This window comes from Petromyzon marinus, chromosome 1 (assembly GCF_048934315.1).
Source record: "Petromyzon marinus isolate PM22_M1 ecotype Great Lakes invasive population chromosome 1, UKy_Petmar_22M1.pri1.0, whole genome shotgun sequence".
NCBI lineage: Eukaryota > Metazoa > Chordata > Hyperoartia > Petromyzontiformes > Petromyzontidae > Petromyzon > Petromyzon marinus.
In genome coordinates, this window is record NC_133667.1 from 17,113,649 (window position 1) to 17,134,819 (window position 21,171).

General features: G+C 56.4%; 1 protein-coding gene across 1 annotated transcript in view; it reads right to left on the minus strand.

Annotated features, from left to right (window-relative positions):
- The window catches only part of LOC116943339 (uncharacterized), a 32,027-nt gene extending 13,356 nt beyond the window's left edge, over nucleotides 1-18,671 (minus strand). Inside the window, exons 1-7 of the mRNA XM_032956158.2 lie at nucleotides 18,475-18,671; nucleotides 15,816-16,024; nucleotides 7,739-7,899; nucleotides 5,537-5,637; nucleotides 3,156-3,254; nucleotides 2,594-2,701; nucleotides 1,487-2,080 (exon numbers count right to left, since the gene is read on the minus strand). Of these exons, the coding sequence (XP_032812049.2) occupies nucleotides 1,487-2,080; nucleotides 2,594-2,701; nucleotides 3,156-3,254; nucleotides 5,537-5,637; nucleotides 7,739-7,899; nucleotides 15,816-16,024; nucleotides 18,475-18,585 (1,383 nt within the window). The 5' untranslated portion in view covers nucleotides 18,586-18,671. The remainder of the gene's footprint in view (nucleotides 1-1,486; nucleotides 2,081-2,593; nucleotides 2,702-3,155; nucleotides 3,255-5,536; nucleotides 5,638-7,738; nucleotides 7,900-15,815; nucleotides 16,025-18,474) is intronic.
- Nucleotides 18,672-21,171: the final 2,500 nt, after the last annotated feature.

Below are 21,171 nucleotides of genomic sequence, written 5' to 3' on the forward strand. Positions count from 1 at the left end.
AGAATGGATGAGCGCTCTTCCCCCTAATGATGGTAATAGGTGTGGTGCTGCAGGTTACTTTTTTATTTAATTAAAGAGTGATTTGTGATCGCAGGCCATTGAGGCCGACTCCATCTCCTCAGCAACCCGTGACAACCAGCCATCCTTGCAGCACCTCACGGCTCTCCGAACCTCCGAGCGAAGGCTGCGGTAAGCCTCCTCATTCTCCGACGTGGGATGCTGTAGACGATGAGAGTGGGCCTGTCACTTTTTCTCAGCCAGCTTGAACACCTCCTCTATCAGCCAGAGTCTCTGGGGAGGTCTGGACCGTGTACCCAAAGCAGCCATTGCAGCTGCATGAGCCACAGTCCTAAACCTCGCCCATTTCCCCTCGACATCAGGAGTGGGGGACGATGCTAACCCCAGCCACAAGCAATGATTAAATTCTCGCTTGCAACTTTCATCAGCTAGGTGAGACCATGTCACTAAGGGTTTGATTTGGGTCCTGGGTGTGCAACCACCACTGGAGTAGAAGATTGGCAGGCACATCTTACAGATGACAAGTCTATGGTCAGTGGGCAGATCAGCTCCACGATAGGTCCTGGTGCCAAGGACATGGGCCCGCATCCGCTGTTCCATCACTATGTAGTCCAGCAGATGTTCTTGCTTGGACCCGGCATGCATCCATGATGTTGTGTGGATGCGCCGATGACAGAACAGCGTGTTGGTAATTACAAGCCCATGGGCTGCACAAAAATCTAGCAGCCTCCTGCCTTTGTTATTGAGCTGATCTGGCCCATGCCTTCCAATAACTCCAGACCAGGTGCCAGCATCATGACCAACTCGGGCATTGAAGTCACCCAACAAGATGACTCTATCCCGAGGGGCCACTTTAGCTAGCACCTGTGACAGGAGGTCATAGAAGGCATCTGTCTCATTGGCCTTTCCTTCATCCCTCCAGGGATATTCGTCTTCAGTGGGGACATAAGTAACCACGACCACCACTCCTCGCCTCTGGTTGATGGGAAGGCAAGCCCAAAGTAGCCTGGACCTTACAGCTTCCCACACTTCACCGCTACGCTCCCACGCCCCCTTCATTCTTTTGTTCAGAAGAAGAGCCACTCCCGGTTGTTTGGCAGTCTCCTGCCCCGAGAAGAGGACTTTCGACCCCTCATGGTAGCAGGAGCCAGAGCCGGTCCACCGGACCTCCTGAATACCACAGAGATCCAGGCGGTACCGGTCCAACTCCCGATAGAGGAGTGGCAGCCTCTCCTCCGCAGTGAGCGTTCGAACATTCCATGTGGCCACATGTAGTGATTTTTTGTTGTTTCTGGAGGAGCCCCGAGGGTAAAGATTCAGTCTCCTGGCTCCGCCAATTGGGGTTTGGCCAGGAGACGTCATAGATGCCTGTCCCCCCGAGGCCTCTGGCACAAGCTTATTAATTACAAATTTTCGACGTGGTTTAGCGTTTGCTGCTGCTCCTGTTAGGGTGGAGCGGTCATTTCACCTCGGATGGAGCGGTGGTGACGGTGGCGGTGGTTGACCCCGAGTCCGCTCCGGGGCTCGCCGAGGTTCCAGGCTCAGCGGAGTCCCCCGCGGGGGAGACTCCGGCGGAGTCCACGGGGGAGTCTACGGGGGAGTCCACGGCGGAGTCCACGGGGGAGTCCACGGGGGAGTCCACGGCGGAGTCCACGGGGGAGTCCGATGGGGAGTCCGATGGGGAGTCCGATGGGGAGTCCACGGAGAAGTCCAGGGAGGAGTCTCCGGTGGAGTCTCCGGTGGAGTCCGCGGGGGACTCCACGGGGGACTCCGCGGGGGAGTCCGATGGGGAGTCCACGGAGAAGTCCAGGGAGGAGTCTCCAGTGGAGTCCGCGGGGGACTCCGCGGGGGACTCCGCGGGGGAGTCCGATGGGGAGTCCACGGAGAAGTCCAGGGAGGAGTCTCCGGTGGAGTCCGCGGGGGACTCCGCGGGGGAGTCCGATGGGAAGTCCGCTGAGGAGGCCGCTGAGGAGGCCACGTATGGCTTGGGAGCAGCGATGGCGTTGATGCGCGTGCCGAGTTGCCCCAACGTCTCCCCCACGGCCTCCTCATGCTCGGCAGCCTGCCAGGAGCGGGGAGGGGGTAGAGGGGAGACGAGAGGGGGGGGGGCACGAGGAGGAGGGGGTGGGGGGGGATGGACACGAGGACGAGGGGGTGGGGGTGGACACGAGGAGGAGGCCGTGATTATCGCCGTGAGCTCATCAGGAGCGGCGTAGTCGGAGGGTGGCACGGGTGGGGGCGGTCACTCGGCCAGTGGGCCTGCTGGCTTGTGAGTCGGCCAGTGGGCCTGCTGGCGTGTGAGTCGGCCAGTGGGCCTGCTGGCATGTGAGTTGGCCAGTGGGCCTGCTGGCTTGTGAGTCGGCCAGTGGGCCTGCTGGCGTGTGAGTCGGCCAGTGGGCCTGCTGGCTTGTGAATCGGCCAGTGGGCCTGCTGGCTTGTGAGTGGGCCAGTGGGCCTGCTGGTGTGTGAGTGGGCCAGTGGGCCTGCTGGCGTGTGAGTGGGCCAGTGGGCCTGCTGGCGTGTGAGTCGGTCATCCGAGAGGAAGACGAGGGGGGGGGGGGGGGGAGGGGCTCGCCTGCTGGAGGTGGTCGCTGAGCTGCTGCTGGAGGTTGACCAGCTGCTGCTGCAGGGCCTCGTGGTTGACGCGGATCTCGTCGATGCCCGGAGTGAGGGATCGCACCTCCTGCACGCCACGTCACGCCACGTCACGCCACGTCACGGCGCATCACGCCACCGTCATGCCACCGTCATGCCACCGTCACGGCGCGTCACGCCACGTCACGCCATCAAGGTAGTTCAACTGCACCGGGGCGTTGGGGAGCTACGACGAACTGGGGGTGGGGGTAGGGGGGGTTAGGGGGGGTGGGGGTATGGGGGGTTAGGGGGGGTTAGGGGGAGTAAGAGGGGCTAGGGGGGGTGGGGGGGTTAGGGGGTGGGGGTAGGGGGGGTTAGGGGGGGTTAGGGGGAGTAAGAGGGGCTAGGGGGGTGGGGGTTAGGGGGGGTGGGGAGGTAGGGGGGTTAGGGGGGGTGGGGAGTAAGGGGGGTTAGGGGGGGTTAGGGGGAGTGGGGGTAGGGGGGGTTATGGGGGGTGGGGAGTAAGGGGGTGCTAGGGGCTGAGGGGGGGGGGGGCCGCTGACCTCCTGGAGTTCTGCTACGACGTCCGGGAGGTAGGCGAGCAGCAGGGCATGCTGGGAGTTCTCCTCCAGTCGCGCCACCACCTCGCTCAGCTTGGCCAACTGCACGCACGCGGGCAAAGACAAAGACAAAGATTCCCCGTGTAGCCTGTGAGACTGTAGGGGGCAAGTGGCTGTTAGCGAGTAGCACCTATGAAGGCCGGCGCTGTGGCACACGAGAGGGTGGGTGGCCAGCCCCACGCCCGGCCGCCTTTGTCTCCCCAGTGCTAGCGATGTTTACTACACACCGCGACGGGTACTCATTTGAAGCTCAGTCGACCTAGGGGAGGCGGCCCAGGACCGGTTCAGATACTCGTCACTGGGTGTTGGTGCCGTGAGCGGGAATCGAACTCGGGTCGCTGGGTTCGTAGTGCAACGTAGCGCTAACCGCTGCACCACCGCTCCCCTACAGACGCTGGCACGCGCACGGACTGACTGGAGGTGTCTCAAGACGTTCAGCTTTGTTATCGACCGTAAGGTCCGCACGTTAAAGATCTCGCGCCAACCCGCTCGCTCACTCACTTCATCCACCACTCGCTCGCTCACTCACTCACTTCATCCACCACTCGCTCGCTCACTCACTTCATCACTCGCTCACTCACTCACTTCATCCACCACTCGCTCGCTCACTCACTCACTTCATCCACCACTCGCTCACTCACTCACTTCATCCATCACTCGCTCGCTCACTCACTTCATCCATCACTCACTCGCTCACTCATTCACTTCATCCACCACTCACTCACTCGCTCACTCACTTCATCCACCACTCGCTCGCTCGTTCACTCACTTCATCCACCACTCGTTCGCTCACTCACTTCATCCACCACTCGCTCACTCACTTCATCCATCACTCGCTCGCTCACTCACTTCATCTATCACTCGCTCACTCACTTCATCCACCACTCGCTCGCTCACTCACTTCATCCACCACTCACTCGCTCACTCACTTCATCCATCACTCGCTCGCTCACTCACTTCATCCATCACTCGTTCGCTCACTCACTTCATCCATCACTCGCTCACTCACTTCATCCATCACTCGCTCGCTCACTCACTTCATCCATCACTCGCTCGCTCACTCACTTCATCCACCACTCACTCGCTCACTCACTTCATCCACCACTCACTCGCTCGCTCACTCACTTCATCTATCACTCGCTCACTCATTTCATCCACCACTCGCTCGCTCACTCACTTCATCCACCACTCACTCGCTCACTCACTTCATCCATCACTCGCTCGCTCACTCACTTCATCCATCACTCGTTCGCTCACTCACTTCATCCATCACTCGCTCACTCACTTCATCCATCACTCGCACGCTCACTCGCTTCATCCATCACTCGCTCACTCACTTCATCCACCACTCACTCGCTCACTCACTTCATCCACCACTCACTCACTCACTTCATCCATCACTCGCTCGCTCACTCACTTCATCCATCACTCGTTCGCTCACTCACTTCATCCACCACTCGCTCACTCACTTCATCCATCACTCGCTCACTCACTCACTTCATCCACCACTCGCTCACTCACTTCATCCATCACCCGCTCGCTCACTCACTTCATCCACCATTCACTCTCACGCTCACCCCCCTCGCCCGCTTATCCGGTTGTACAAGAACGGCAAATGAACTTATGGGTTTATTTATTTTGTTAAACCGCCCCAGGACACACAACCTACGCACACTCCACACACACACACACCGCACACATACACCCCCCACACAAACATACACCACACACAGACACCACATACACACACCCCCCCCACACACACACCCCACACACACACCCCACACCCCACACACGCACCAGCGGGTGCCTGACTGAGTGACTGACTGACTGAGTGACTGACTGAGTGGCTGACCGAGTGACTGGCCGACTGAGTAACTGAGTAGCTAACTGACTGAGTGACTGACCGACTGACTGAGTGACTGACTGAGTGACTGACCGACTGAGTAACTGAGTGGCTGACTGACTGAGTGGCTGAGTGGCTGACTGACTATCTGAGTGAGTGACTGGCCGACTGAGTAACTGAGTGGCTGACTGACTGAGTGACTGACCGACTGACTGAGTGACTGACTGAGTGAGTGACTGACCGACTGAGCGACTGAGTGGCTGACTGACTGAGTGACCGACTGAGTGACTGACTGCGTGACTGACCAACTGACTGACTGAGTGCCTAACTGACTGAGTGACCGACTGACGTGACTGAGACCAGGTTGCATTCCGGGTCACGGGCAAACACTTGAATCGCACCGCGGCGCTTGCGGGCTAATCAGGGCGGCGCCCCATCCAGCAGTGGATAGATGGTGGCTGGTGACGGCCGCACGTACCTGGGCACTGAGCACGCTGGGCGGTGGCGGCGGTGGCGGTGGTGGTGGCGGTGGTGGCGTCTCATCTGGATCGTACAGCATGCCCCCATCACTGATCAACACTGTTAAGAGGCACACAACACACACGGCCAAAGACAAAGCTCACCCATGTAGCCTTAGCAGACGGCTGGGGCAAGTGCTGTTGGCGAGCAACAGCAGCGCACGACCGCCTTTGTCTCCCACAGTGGCGATGTTTACTACACACCGCACCAGGTACTCTTTTGAGGCTGAGTCGACGTAGGGGAGGCTCAGGACCGGTTCAGATAATCGTCACCGGTGTTGGCCGTGAGCGGGAATCGAACCCGGGTCGCCGGGTTCATAACTCAGCGTAGCGCTAACCGCTACACTACCGCTCCCACAGACACACACACAGACACACACAGACACATGCACAGACACACGCACGCACGCACACACAGACACACACACAGACACACACAGACACACACACAGACACACACAGACACACACACAGACACAAACACAGACACACACAGACACACACACAGACACACACACAGACACACACACACAGACACACACACACAGACACACACACAGACAGACACACACACACAGACACACACAGACAGACACACACAGACACAGACACACACAGACACACACACGAACGAGTAAACGAACGAGTTAATAGACGAATGATGAACCAAGAGGTGCAACCGCTCACATCACGATCAGCGCCACCACCGCCAAAACCAATGCCAATACCAAACGTTCGCCCACTCAGTGGCCGGTGACGTCACCACGGCGCCTGTGCCAGGCTAGGTGCACGTTGAGGCTATCGCCTGAAGTGTCGAAGGCTCGCTGCTGACAGGAGGAGGTCACGGGACAGAACCAGCAGGTGCCACGTGAGTCGGCTGACTGAGATGACCGGCAGACGCGACCACCGGCTGTCCCCTCCTGCTGTGCCAACTTGCTGCATTTTATCCGCCCGGCGCTCCGCTCGTTGTTGTGGGAGCTGCGTCGCTCCTCCGCCCTCCGTTCGCATTGGAGGGGCGACTGCCTCCAACTGCCCAGCAGCTGCGGCCTTCACGAGGCACCGGCGGCCACGGCCCCCACCACAGCCACCCACAGCCACCACCGCCACCACCGCCACCACCGCCACCACCGCTACCACCACCACCTGCCGTGCCAAGCGATCGAAAGCGGTGACGTCACGACGCGTGGCCAGTGACGTCACGACGTGTGGCATGTGACGTCACGATGCATGGACTGTGACGTCACGACGCGTGGCCGGTGACGTCACGACGCGTGGCCAGTGACGTCACGACGCGTGACCTGTGACGTCACGACGCGTGGACTGTGACGTCACGACGCGTGGCCTGCGACGTCACGACGCGTGGCCGGTGACGTCACGACACATAGCCGGTGACGTCACAAACACAGTCCACGCTTCGAGACCGATGGCCTGGGGCTGTGTGGCCGCTCTTGCCAGAATTTTTTCGCGCTATTTATAAACGTCACATTTGTGGAGCGCCCTGCCTTCAGGGCGCTCTACAAAGTTCAAAAAAAGCGGCAGCACTGACGGAGCGCAGGGGCGGAGTGACGAGGCAGGGGCAGAGAGGCGGAACGAGCGACGGCGATTGGAGAGGTGACTCGGAGATCACGGCAGCGCCACCACAGCCACCACAGCCACCACCACCGCCACCACAGCCACCACAGCCACCACCACCACCGCCACCACAGCCACCACAGCCACCACAGCCACCGCCACCACCATAACCACAGCCACCACAGCCACCACAGCCACCACCACCACCGCCACCACCGTAACCACAGCCACCACAGCCACCACAGCCACCACCACCACCGCCACCACAGCCACCACAGCCGCCACCGCCAACACAGCCACCACCGCCACCACCGCCACCACAGCCACCACCGCCACCACAGCCACCACCGCCACCACAGCCACCACCACCACCACAGCCACCACAGCCACCACCGCCACCACAGCCACCACCACTGCCACCACCGCCACCACAGCCACCACCACTGCCACCACCACCACCACTGCCACCACCGCCACCACAGCCACCCGCCGAGCCAAGCGCGTGGCCAGTGACGTCACGACGCGCGGCCGGCGACGTCACGACGCGTGGCCGGCGAGCAACCGCCCACGTGGTTATCACCGCCACCAACCTCGCTCGTAGTGCGCGACGCTCTGCGCCTCGTGGAGTCGCCAGATCTCGCCGCGCAGAACGAGGTGCGAGGCGACGAGGGCGGCCCCCAGGGCGAGGACCGCCGACAGCTGCAGGGCCACGCAGGCCCAGCCGGGGACGCAGCCCCGGCAGGCGTGGGGCCTGCACAGGGGAGGAGGAGAAGACGAGACGGGTCTCTATGGGTCTCTATGAGTCTCTATGGGTCGCTATGGGTCTCTATGGGTCTCTATGGGTCTCTATGGGTCTCTATGGGTCTCTGTGGGTCTCTATGAGTCTCTATGTGTCTCTATGTGTCTCTATGGGTCTCTATGTGTCTCTATGTGTCTCTATGGGTCTCTATGGGTCTCTGTGAGACTCTGTGTGTCTCCAGGAGTCTCTATGGGTCTCTATGGGTCTCTATGGGTCTCTGTGAGTCTCTATGGGTCTCTATGAGTCTCTATGAGTCTCTATGGGTCTCTATGGGTCTCTATGTGTCTCTATGGATCTCTATGGGTCTCTATGGGTCTCTATGGATCTCTATGGGTCTCTATGAGTCTCTATGGGTCTCTATGGGTCTCTATGAGTCTCTATGGGTCTCTATGGGTCTCTATGTGTCTCTATGAGTCTCTATGGGTCTCTATGGGTCTCTATGGGTCTCTGTGGGTCTGTATGGGTCTCCGTGGGTCTGTATGGGTCTCTATGAGTCTCTATGGGTCTCTGTGGGTCTCTGTGGGTCTCTATGAGTCTCTGTGTGTCTGTATGGGTCTCTATGGGTCTCTGTGGGTCTGTATGGGTCTCTATGAGTCTCTATGGGTCTCTGTGGGTCTCTATGGGTCTCTGTGGGTCTCTATGGGTCTCTATGGATCTCTATGGGTCTCTATGGGTCTCTATGAGTCTCTATGTGTCGCTATGAGGCTCTATGAGTCTCTATGAGTCTCTATGGGTATCTATGAGTCTCTATGAGTCGCTATGAGTCTCTATGGGTCTCTATGGGTCTCTGTGAGACTCTGTGTGTCTGTATGGGTCGCTATGGGTCTCTATGAGTCTCTGTGGGTCTCTATGGGTCTCTATGGATCTCTATGGGTCTCTATGGGTCTCTATGGGTCTCTGTGAGTCTCTGTGTGTCGCTATGAGTCTCTATGGGTCTCTGTGTGTCTCTATGGGTCGCTATGAGTCTCTATGGGTCTCTATGGGTCTCTGTGTGTCTCTATGAGTCTCTGTGTGTCTGTATGGGTCTCTATGGGTCTCTGTGGGTCTCTATGGGTCTCTATGAGTCTCTGTGTGTCTGTATGGGTCTCTATGGGTCTCTATGGAACTCTATGAGTCTCTATGGGTCTCTGTGTGTCTCTATGGGTCTCTGTGTGTCTCTATGGGTCTCTATGGGTCTCTATGAGTCTCTATGGGTCTCTATGTGTCTCTATGGGTCTCTATGGGTCTCTATGTGTCTCTATGTGTCTCTATGGATCTCTGTGGGTCTGTATGGGTCTCCGTGGGTCTGTATGGGTCTCTATGGGTCTCTATGGGTCTCTGTGAGTCTCTGTGTGTCTCTATGAGTCTCTGTGTGTCTGTATGGGTCTCTATGGGTCTCTGTGGGTCTGTATGGGTCTCTATGAGTCTCTATGGGTCTCTGTGGGTCTCTATGGGTCTCTATGGGTCTCTATGGATCTCTATGAGTCTCTATGGGTCTCTATGGGTCTCTATGGGTCTCTATGTGTATATATGAGTCTCTATGTGTCTCTGTGTGTCTCTATGGGTCTCTATGAGTCGCTATGTGTCTCTATGAGTCTCTATGGGTCTCTATGGGTCTCTATGGGTCTCTATGGGTCTCTATGGATCTCTATGGGTCTCTATGGGTCTCTATGGGTATCTATGGGTCTCTATGAGTCTCTATGGGTCTCTATGAGTCTCTATGGGTCTCTATGCGTCTCTATGGATCTCTATGGGTATCTATGGGTCTCTATGGGTCTCTGTGGGTCTCTATGAGTCTCTGTGTGTCTGTATGGGTCTCTATGGGTCTCTATGGGTCTCTATGGGTCACAATGAGTCTCTATGAGTCTCTATGGGTCTCTGTGGGTCTCTGTGGGTCTCTATGAGTCTCTATGGGTCTCTATGGGTCCCTATGAGTCTCTATGGGTCTCTATGGTTCCCTATGAGTCTCTGTGTCTGTATGGGTCTCTATGGGTCTCTATGAGTCTCTGTGGGTCTCTATGGGTCTCTATGGATCTCTATGGGTCTCTATGAGTCTCTATGGGTATCTATGGGTCTCTATGGGTCTCTATTGATCTCTATGGGTCTCTGTGTGTCTCTGTGTGTCTCTATGGGTCTCTATGAGTCTCTATGGGTCTCTATGGGTCTCTATGGATCTCTATGGGTCTCTATGAGTCTCTATGAGTCTCTATGGGTCTCTATGAGTCTCTATGGGTCTCTATGGGTCTCTATGTGTCTCTATGAGTCTCTATGGGTCTCTATGGGTCTCTATGTGTCTCTATGAGTCTCTATGGGTCTCTATGGGTCTCTATGGGTCTCTGTGTCTGTATGGGTCTCTATGGGTCTCTATGAGTCTCTATGGGTCTCTATGGATCTCTATGGGTCTCTATGAGTCTCTATGCGTCTCTATGGGTCTCTATGTGTCTCTATTGATCTCTATGGGTCTCTGTGTGTCTCTGTGTGTCTCTATGGGTCTCTATGAGTCTCTATGGGTCTCTATGGGTCTCTATGGATCTCTATGGGTCTCTATGAGTCTCTATGAGTCTCTATGGGTCTCTATGGGTCTCTATGTGTCTCTATGTATCTCTATGGGTCTCTATGGGTCTCTATGGATCTCTATGGGTCTCTATGAGTCTCTATGAGTCTCTATGGGTCTCTATGGGTCTCTATGTGTCTCTATGAGTCTCTATGAGTATCTATGGGTCTCTATGGGTCTCTATGTGTCTCTATGAGTCTCTATGGGTCTCTATGGGTCTCTATGGGTCTCTATGAGTCTCTATGGGTCTCTATGGGTCTCTATGGGTCTCTATGGGTCCCTATGAGTCTCTGTGTCTGTATGGGTCTCTATGGGTCTCTATGAGTCTCTGTGGGTCTCTATGGGTCTCTATGGATCTCTATGGGTCTCTATGAGTCTCTATGAGTCTCTATGGGTCTCTATGGGTCTCTATGTGTCTCTATTGATCTCTATGGGTCTCTGTGTGTCTCTGTGTGTCTCTATGGGTCTCTATGAGTCTCTATGGGTCTCTATGGATCTCTATGGGTCTCTATGAGTCTCTATGAGTCTCTATGGGTCTCTATGGGTCTCTATGTGTCTCTATGGATCTCTATGGGTCTCTATGGGTCTCTATGGATCTCTATGGGTCTCTATGAGTCTCTATGAGCCTCTATGGGTCTCTATGGGTCTCTATGTGTCTCTATGAGTCTCTATGGGTCTCTATGAGTCTCTATGGGTCTCTGTGTGTCTCTGTCGGTCTCTATGAGTCTCTATGGGTCTCTATGAGTCTCTATGGGTCTCTATGAGTCTCAATGGGTCTCTATGAGACTCTGTGTGTCTCTGTGGGTCTCTATGAGTCTCTCTGTAATTTTCACGACATTTCCCCAGACGAAGTGTGTCCGTGTCCTCGCTGCACCAAGCGCGCACGCGCACGGACAAAGAACAAGACAAAGATCCCCCGTGTAGCCTCTAACAGACTGTTGGGGCAAGTGCTTTTAGCGAGTAGCAGCAGCACCTATGAAGGCCGACTCGGCACACGTGGGGGCGGGTGGCCAGCACCACGTCCGACCGCCTTTGTCTCCCCAGTGGCGATGTTTACTACACAGCGCACCAGGTACTCATTTGAGGCTGAGTCGACCTAGGGGAGGCCCATAATCGGTTCATGTAATCGTCACTGGGTGTTGGCCGTGAGCGGGAAACGAACCCTGGTCGCCAGGTTCGTAGAGCAGCGTAGCGCTAACCACTGCACCACCGCACACACCCACAGTCACACACACAGGTGCACACACACCTACACACACAGGTACACACACAGGCACACAACAACAACAACAACCGCCATTCACCACTAATTGGCGGTGACGTCACCACGACGCTTGTGCCAGGCCATGTGCACCTTGAGGCAACTTGAAGTGTCGAACGCCTGCTGGCAGGAGGTCACGGGGCAGACCCAGGTGCCACGGGTCGACTGACTGAGATGACTAGCTGATGCACCACCTGTGCCCCCTACTGTGCCAACCTGCTGTGCTTTAGCCACCCGGCGCTCCGCTCCTTGTTGTGAGCGTCGCTCCTCTGCCCTCCGTTGTTGTTGGAAGGCGACTGCCTCCAACTGCCCAATAGCGTCCTTCACGAGCCTCCTCCACAGAGGCTGATCTTGACACCGCTGGTACCAGTCATCGGCAAGTCCACTCAGCTCCACGTCCTCCTGTACCACATCACTCCATCTCTTCTCTAGCCCGTGCCGCGCCCGTTTAGCCCCCTCGATCCGGCCGAAGAAAAGCTGTTTCGGCATGCGGTGGCTGGGCATGCGGGCTACATGACCCAGCCAACGCAGCCTTGCCTGCCGGAGGAGCTCACCGATAGGACCTTGCCCAGATATTTCAAGGATTCGTGAGCTTCTCACACAATCCAGCCTGGTTAAACCCAGGATGGATCGTAGGCAGGCCAGCCTAAATGTTTCCAACCGGCGAAGATGCTCCATTAAGGGGGTCCACGTTTCGCAAGCGTATAGAAGGGAGGGAATGACCGTGGCCGAGAAGACCTAAAGCTTAGTGTGGAGCGACAGACCAGGTAGCTTCCACACAGCGTTACACAACCGATTAAAAGATATTGCCGTTCGACTGATTCGGAGTGAGACCTCTGCTGTTAAACTGGAGCCAGTCATAAGCACACTGCCCAGGTATGGGAAACTCTCCACTCTCTCCACAACTGCCCCATCACCGATTGGGAGTTGTGGGGGTGGAGTGTCCGATGGTACAAAATACCCAGGCAGGTGCTTCGTTTTGGTGGGGCTGATGGTAAGGCCCCATCTCTTAGTGGCACGCTCCAGTCTCAGCAGCAGCGTCTCCAACTCCTCCTCTGAATGAGCAGCTATTACCAAATCATCGGCATACATAACGTGGTTGAGCAATAGGGAGCCATCCCTTGACCGCACCCGGGCATCGATCAACCTCCCATTATATCTGTACCAAATGGAGATTCCCCCGGTACAGCTATTGAAGGCTTCACGAACTACGTGGTCAAAATAGATGTTAAATAATGTGGGAGCCAAAGGACATCCCTGTCGCACCCCAAGGTATACAGGGAATGGCTCTGACTCCCGGCCACGTAGTTTTACCCGGGCCCGCTCACCATCATGAAGGTCCTTAATGATCATGAGCAGAGGGTCAGGGACTCCAAAGCACGAAGAACAACCCAGAGCCCAGGCCTACTGATGGTATCATAGGCCTTGACCAGGTCAATAAAGCAGAGATGTAGGTCTTGTTGGAATTCCCTACACCTCTGCTGTAGCAGACGGACAGAAAAAATGGCATCTGTGCAGGACCGCCCTTTCCTGAAACCGCATTGGGGCTCCGCAAGCCTCTCCTCAGCGTGCCTGGCAAGGCGATGTTGAATAATCCTTGCCAGGACCTTTCCCGGCACACTGAGGAGTGAGATGCCCCTGTAGTTGTTACAGTCTGTGCGGTCCCCCTTTTTAAAGAGGGGGACCACCAGGGCATCCTTCCAATCCTGCGGAACCCGTCCAGTGGTCCAGATTGTTGTTATGATGTCATATAAGGCTGTCTGTGCACAAACGCACACACACAGGTACACACACAGGCACACACACACACAGGTGCACACACACAGGTACACACACTTGCACACAAAGATAAAAGATCCCCCATATAGCCTTAACAGACTGTTGGGGCAAGTGCTGTTAGCGAACACCTATGAAGGCCGGAACGGTACATGAGGGGGTGGGTGGCCAGCACCACGCCCGACCACCTTTGTCTCCCTAGTGGCAATGTTTACACACCACACCAGGTACTCATTTCAAGCTGAGTCGACCTAGGGGAGGCCCGGGACCGGTTCAGAGCCCAGGCCTACTGATGGTATCATAGGCCTTGACCAGGTCAATAAAGCAGAGATGTAGGTCTTGTTGGAATTCCCTACACCTCTGCTGTAGCAGACGGACAGAAAAAATGGCATCTGTGCAGGACCGCCCTTTCCTGAAACCGCATTGGGGCTCCGCAAGCCTCTCCTCAGCGTGCCTGGCAAGGCGATGTTGAATAATCCTTGCCAGGACCTTTCCCGGCACACTGAGGAGTGAGATGCCCCTGTAGTTGTTACAGTCTGTGCGGTCCCCCTTTTTAAAGAGGGGGACCACCAGGGCATCCTTCCAATCCTGCGGAACCCGTCCAGTGGTCCAGATTGTTGTTATGATGTCATATAAGGCTGTCTGTGCACAAACGCACACACACAGGTACACACACAGGCACACACACACACAGGTGCACACACACAGGTACACACACTTGCACACAAAGATAAAAGATCCCCCATATAGCCTTAACAGACTGTTGGGGCAAGTGCTGTTAGCGAACACCTATGAAGGCCGGAACGGTACATGAGGGGGTGGGTGGCCAGCACCACGCCCGACCACCTTTGTCTCCCTAGTGGCAATGTTTACACACCACACCAGGTACTCATTTCAAGCTGAGTCGACCTAGGGGAGGCCCGGGACCGGTTCAGAGCCCAGGCCTACTGATGGTATCATAGGCCTTGACCAGGTCAATAAAGCAGAGATGTAGGTCTTGTTGGAATTCCCTACACCTCTGCTGTAGCAGACGGACAGAAAAAATGGCATCTGTGCAGGACCGCCCTTTCCTGAAACCGCATTGGGGCTCCGCAAGCCTCTCCTCAGCGTGCCTGGCAAGGCGATGTTGAATAATCCTTGCCAGGACCTTTCCCGGCACACTGAGGAGTGAGATGCCCCTGTAGTTGTTACAGTCTGTGCGGTCCCCCTTTTTAAAGAGGGGGACCACCAGGGCATCCTTCCAATCCTGCGGAACCCGTCCAGTGGTCCAGATTGTTGTTATGATGTCATATAAGGCTGTCTGTGCACAAACGCACACACACAGGTACACACACAGGCACACACACACACAGGTGCACACACACAGGTACACACACTTGCACACAAAGATAAAAGATCCCCCATATAGCCTTAACAGACTGTTGGGGCAAGTGCTGTTAGCGAACACCTATGAAGGCCGGAACGGTACATGAGGGGGTGGGTGGCCAGCACCACGCCCGACCACCTTTGTCTCCCTAGTGGCAATGTTTACACACCACACCAGGTACTCATTTCAAGCTGAGTCGACCTAGGGGAGGCCCGGGACCGGTTCAGATAATCGTCACTGGTGTTGGCCGTGAGCGGGAATCAAACCCGGGTCGCCAGGTTCATAGCGCAGCGCGCTAACCGCTACACCACCGCTCCCGCTACACTTACACACACACACTTACACACACAGGTACACGCACAGGTACACACACATAAGTACACACACACAGGTACTCACACAGGTACGCACACGTACACACACACTAACACACACAGGTACACACACACAGGTACACACAGGTACACACACACACACGTACACACACACAGGTACACACACGCAGGTACACACAGGTACACACACACAGGTACACACAGGTACACACAGGTACACACACACACACGTACACACACACAGGTACACACACGCAGGTACACACACAGGTACGCGATTTTGCTGAGTTGCTCAATTTTTCGAATTCCCAGCGCCGTCACTGCAGTGCCCCACCCCCCAATACCCCCCACCCCCCAATAGCCCCCACCCCCCAATACCCCCCCACCCCCCAGTACCCCCCATCCCCCGCATCCCCCCCCATCCCCCAAACACCCCCCACCACAACAAACACTCCTCCCCCGACCCCCACCCCCACGTCCCCCCACCCCCCCTCACCCCCCCTCACCCCCCCACCCCCATCACCCCCCACCCCCCCTCCACCCCCCCACCCCCCCTCACCCCCCCCATCCCCCCTCACCCCCCCACCCCCCCCTCACCTGCATTTCTCCCCCGGGCCAGGCGGCTCGCCGGCGCACGCCTCGCCCCCTTGAAGCGCCACCTGGCAATCGGAGCCACCTCCACCACCACCTCCTCCTCCACCTCCTCCTCCAACCTCATCCTCCTCCTCGTTCCCCACGAGGGAATACTTCTCCTTGGCGGGCCTCGCCATCGTCACCCCTCGGATCACCACCAAACAACCGCTCGCCTGCGTGCCACCAGCGGAGAGGAGACGCAGCACCACACAGCCCCCACCACCGCCACCGTATTGCTACCAAAGTGTCGCTTCGTCATCGTCTCTTCTTGCGAACGCACGCGAAGCGACGAATCCACAATCCCAAATCCACGTGGCCGGTAGCGGCCACGTCGGAAGGCAGCCACGTCAGGGGCAGCGGCGGCGTGGCGGTGACAGCGGTGGAGCAGTGGAGTTGTGGTGTCGGCGGTGGAGTTGTGGTGTCGGCGGTGGAGCGGTGGAGTGGTGGTGTCAGCGGTGGAGTGGCGGTGTCAGCGGTGGAGTGGTGGTGTCAGCGGTGGAGTTGTGGTGTCAGCGGTGGAGTGGTGGAGTGGTGGTGTCGGCGGTGGAGTTGTGGTGGCAGCGGTGGAGTTGTGGTTCAGCGGTGGAGCGGTGGAGTGGTGGTGTCAGCGGTGGAGTTGTGGTGTCAGCGGTGGAGCGGTGGAGTGGTGGTGTCAGCGGTGGAGTGGCGGTGTCAGCGGTGGAGCGGTGGAGTGCTGGTGTCAGCGGTGGAGTTGTGGTGTCAGCGGTGGAGTGGTGGAGTGGTGGAGTGGTGGTGTCGGCGGTGGAGTTGTGGTGTCAGCGGTGGAGTGGCAATGTCGATGTTATTGTTGTGATTGTTGTTGTTAACGACGGTCTGTTCTGCATGACCACAGTCCGCACCACCTGTACACCACCACCACCACCACTATTGTGGAGAGGGTCTTCATTGTCCAATCGTGAAATCGTCATCAGGGTGGACCATGAGCTTTCACTGAATTAGATAAGTGGGGGTCGGGGTTTAGGTGGGGGGGCAGACCCCCCTCCCAGCTCCCCCCCCCCCCAACCAAACTCAGATTTCCTCTTGAAAAACCATCCCGTGTATTCTCAATGTACGTATGTTGAACTTCTTTCGCACCGTACGTAGCCGACCGTGCTAATCGGTTGGCCACGTACAATGAGTTATCATAACCCAGTAAACTCTCGACTATTTTATTATATATTTACCAGGGTAAGACCCCACCGCGCTGTGCAGTCAAAGCCCTTTGTCAGAAGCGACCTGGCTTATCGCAAATGATAGCTCAACGTAGTGGCTTGTCGTCATCAGGTGGGACATTATAGCAACGGCAAAACCACTCGAGACGCCACTGTTGCCATACGCTCTTTAAGTCTACATTGAGAAGTTTATTTCTTGAGAACGGATGCCCGTGTTTAGTGCTTGCTGTCCTTCCCCCCACACCTCCGAGTAGCGCGGTTGGCTGCGTGCGGTGCGATAGAAGTTGTGCACGTGCGCTACGATCCTAAATGTGGAGGTGAAACACCCCGAGGACTCGGAACAAAATGCACGCGACCACGGGGAGAGAGACACCCACGACCTCCTGTATACCAGGCGAGGTAGTTAACATCTCACCACAGGGAGAGAGAGAGACACACAAACTCCAAATATACAGCGGCAGGCGTCAGGGTCAGGAGTGAACCCACGACCTCCTGTATACCAGGCGAGGTAGTTAACATCTCACCACAGGGAGAGAGACACGCAAACTCCAAATATACAGCAGCAGCAGGCGTCAGGGTCAGAGGTGAACCCACGATCTCCTGTACACCAGGCGAGGTAGTTAACATCTCACCACAGGGAGAGAGAGACACGCAAACTCCAAATATGCAGCAGCAGCAGGCGTCAGGGTCAGAGGTGAACCCACGATCTCCTGTACACCAGGCGAGGTAGTTAACATCTCACCACAGGGAGAGAGACACAGGGAGAGAGAGAGTGTCGACCGGGGATGATCGCACCGCAATTGTAAGACGCTCCGGAGAGGAAGACGCGAGGCACAACATTACGTGTTGATAAAGTTCTACAAATAAAGTTGTACAAATAAAGCTCTACAAATCTTCTCTCACACACACACACGCGCGCACAAAGATCCCCCGTATAGCCCTCAACAGACTGTAGGGGCAAGTGCTGTTAGCGAGTAGCAACCTATGAAGGCCGGCACTGCGGTACACGAGGGGGTGGGTGGCCAGCACCACGCCCGGCCGCCTTTGTCTCCCCCAGTGGCGACGTTTACGACACACCGCACCAGGTACTCATTTGAGGCCGAGTCGACCTAGGGGAGGGAGGCCCGAGGACCGATTCAGATAATCGCCACTGGCATTTTGCCGGGCTCGCAGCGCGGCGCGCTAACCGCTGCGCCACCGCTCCCCACACAACATGCAGAGTCCAAAGATCCCCCGTGTAGCCTCGAACAGACTGCTGGGGCAAGTGCTGTTAGCGAGTAGCAGCAGCGCCTATGAAGGAGACAAAGACAAAGATCCCCCGTGTAGCCTCTAACAGACTGTTGGGGCAAGTGCTGTTAGCAGCGAGTAGCAGCAGCAGCGCCTATGAAGGAGACAAAGATCCCCCGTGTAGCCTCTAACAGACTGCCGGGGCAAGTGCTGTTAGCGAGCACCTGCGGAGGCCGGTGCTGTGTCACACGAGGGGGTGGAGGGTGTCCAGCACCGCTCGTTTCACGCTCCTCACACGCGCACAACACACAGCCCACCGGGTCCATGAGACGCATCGTCGATTTTTTTTTACTTTCAAAATGACAAATCCTATCGTGCGAAAGGTACGTGCCGCGTCTGTGCGCGTGTGTGTGTGTGAGCGCGTGAGACAACTCACTTGTACCGGGAGGAGATCGTCAATCCGACCGCTCACAACAACAGCAGCAGCACTAGCAGCAGCAGCAGCCACTCGCGAGAACTTCGTCGAAGCTTCAAACTTCGCCCGCTCAAGACGACATCCCTGAACTCGCAGGGGGAGGGAGGGGGGGTGTTTGGAGGTGTTTGGAGGTGGTGCATTCGCCTCGTCTCACGCCCACCAATCTCAAAAAAGACCCAACCCCCCCCCGTGTAGCCAGTTGGGGCAAGTGCTGTCAGCGAGTAGCAGCACCCCTGAAGGCCAGGAGCAGTGCACGACGGGGTGGTCAGCGGTCACGCCCGGACGCCTTTGTCTCCCTTAGCGGCGATGTTTACACGCACATCGCACCAGGTACTCACTTGAGGCTGAGTCGACCTAGGGGAGGCCCAGGGGATAGGGGTTCTCATTTCCCCTGGGTCTCCTGGGTCCCCTCTCACGACAAAATCGATTGATGTTGGGCTGTTGGCTGGGGATCGACTCGAGGGATCGCTGTGGTGTGCCGCCGGGTGCTGTGTGCCACCGTACGAATTGTTCACGATCTGTGTCACCGTACGAATTGTTCACGATCTGTGTCACCGCACGAATTGTTCACGATCTGTGTCACCGCACGAATTGTTCACGATCTGTGTCACCGCACGAATTGTTCACGATCTGTGTCACCGCACGAATTGTTCACGATCTGTGTCACCGCACGAATTGTTCACGATCTGTCACCGCACGAATTGTTCACGATCTGTCGCACCGCACGAATTGTTCACGATCTGTGCCACCGCACGTAGCCAACCGTGCTAATCGGATATGCCAGGGGGGGTGGGGGGGTTAAGGACAACAAACTGAACACAACAACAACAAGAAGCGGTTTGAAAGAATCATCTCACGTGACCGTTCCTTTTGTGTCCGAATTTGTTTAACTTTGCCGAGCCCCCCTCCCCCCCTTACAAATAAGACTCCCCCCTCTCTCCCCTGTAAATCTCTTAGCGATTCTCACCAAGGTTTAGTCAACAACAACATTCACCTGGGGGAACTGCAGTCTTTGACGGGGGAGAGGGAGGGGAGCAACGGCGTAGTGGTTAGCGCACTGCGCTACGAACCCGGCCACCCGCGTGTGCATGCAGGTAGGGTAGGTGCTGAATGATACCTCATTGTATCGGACTCACACAGAGACCCATAGACTCAGACTCACACAGAGACCCATAGACTCACACAGAGACCCATAGACTCACACAGAGACACAGAGACTCACACAGAGACCCACAGACTCACACAGAGACCCACAGACTCACATAGAGAGCCATAGACTCACACAGATACCCATAGACTCACACAGAGACCCATAGACTCACACAGAGAACCATAGACTCCCACGGAGACCCATAGACTCACACAGAGACCCACTATACACTGACACAGAGACCCATAGGCTCACACAGAGACCCATAGACCCCCACGGAAACCCATAGACTCACACAGAGACCCATAGACTCACACAAAGACCCACTATACACTGACATAGAGACCCATAGACTCACACAGAGACCCACAGACTCACACAGAGACCCATAGACTCACACAGAGTCCCAAAGACTCACACAGAGACCCACAGACTCACACCTATAGAGACCTATAGACTCACACAGAGACCCACAGACTCTCACAGAGACCCAAAGACCCCCACGGAGACCCATAGACTCACACAGAGACCCACAGACTCGCACAGAGACCCATAGACTCACACAGAGACCCACAGACTCGCACAGAGACCCATAGACCCCCACAGAGACCATCGTCGCATTTCACGGCGCTGGCTTGGACGTAACGTCACTCGGACGTTCCAGCAGCGAGGCGCGGCCGCCTCGTGACTCAAAGTCGCAGTTCCGGTCGGGCGAGAAGGAACGACCTGGCACGGCAAGTCGCTTCAAGGGTCTCTGTGGGCTCACAGTGGGCGGAGTGGGGGGTCGGTCAGCTGAGCCACCTTGCCTCGGGGCCAGTGCCGGATTATCCGAGTAGCACAAGTAGCTACATAGCTACACGTGCAGTAGCACAAGTAGTGCTACTGCACGTGTAGTAGCTGCTGCACGTGTAGTAGCTACTACTACATGTGTAGCTACTACACATGTAGTAGTAGCTGCACGTGTAGTAGCTGCTGCACGTGTAGTAGCTGCTGCACGTGTAGTAGCTGCTGCACGTGTAATAGCTGTTACACATGTAGTAGCTACTACACATGTAGTAGTAGCTGCACGTGTAGTAGCTGCTGCACGTGTAGTAGCTGCTGCACGTGTAGTAGCTGTTACACATGTAGTAGCTACTACTACATGTGTAGCTACTACACATGTAGTAGTAGCTGCTGCACGTGTAGTAGCTGCTGCACGTGTAGTAGCTGCTGCACGTGTAGTAGCTACTACTACATGTGTAGCTACTACACATGTAGTAGTAGCTGCACGTGTAGTAGCTGCTGCACGTGTAGTAG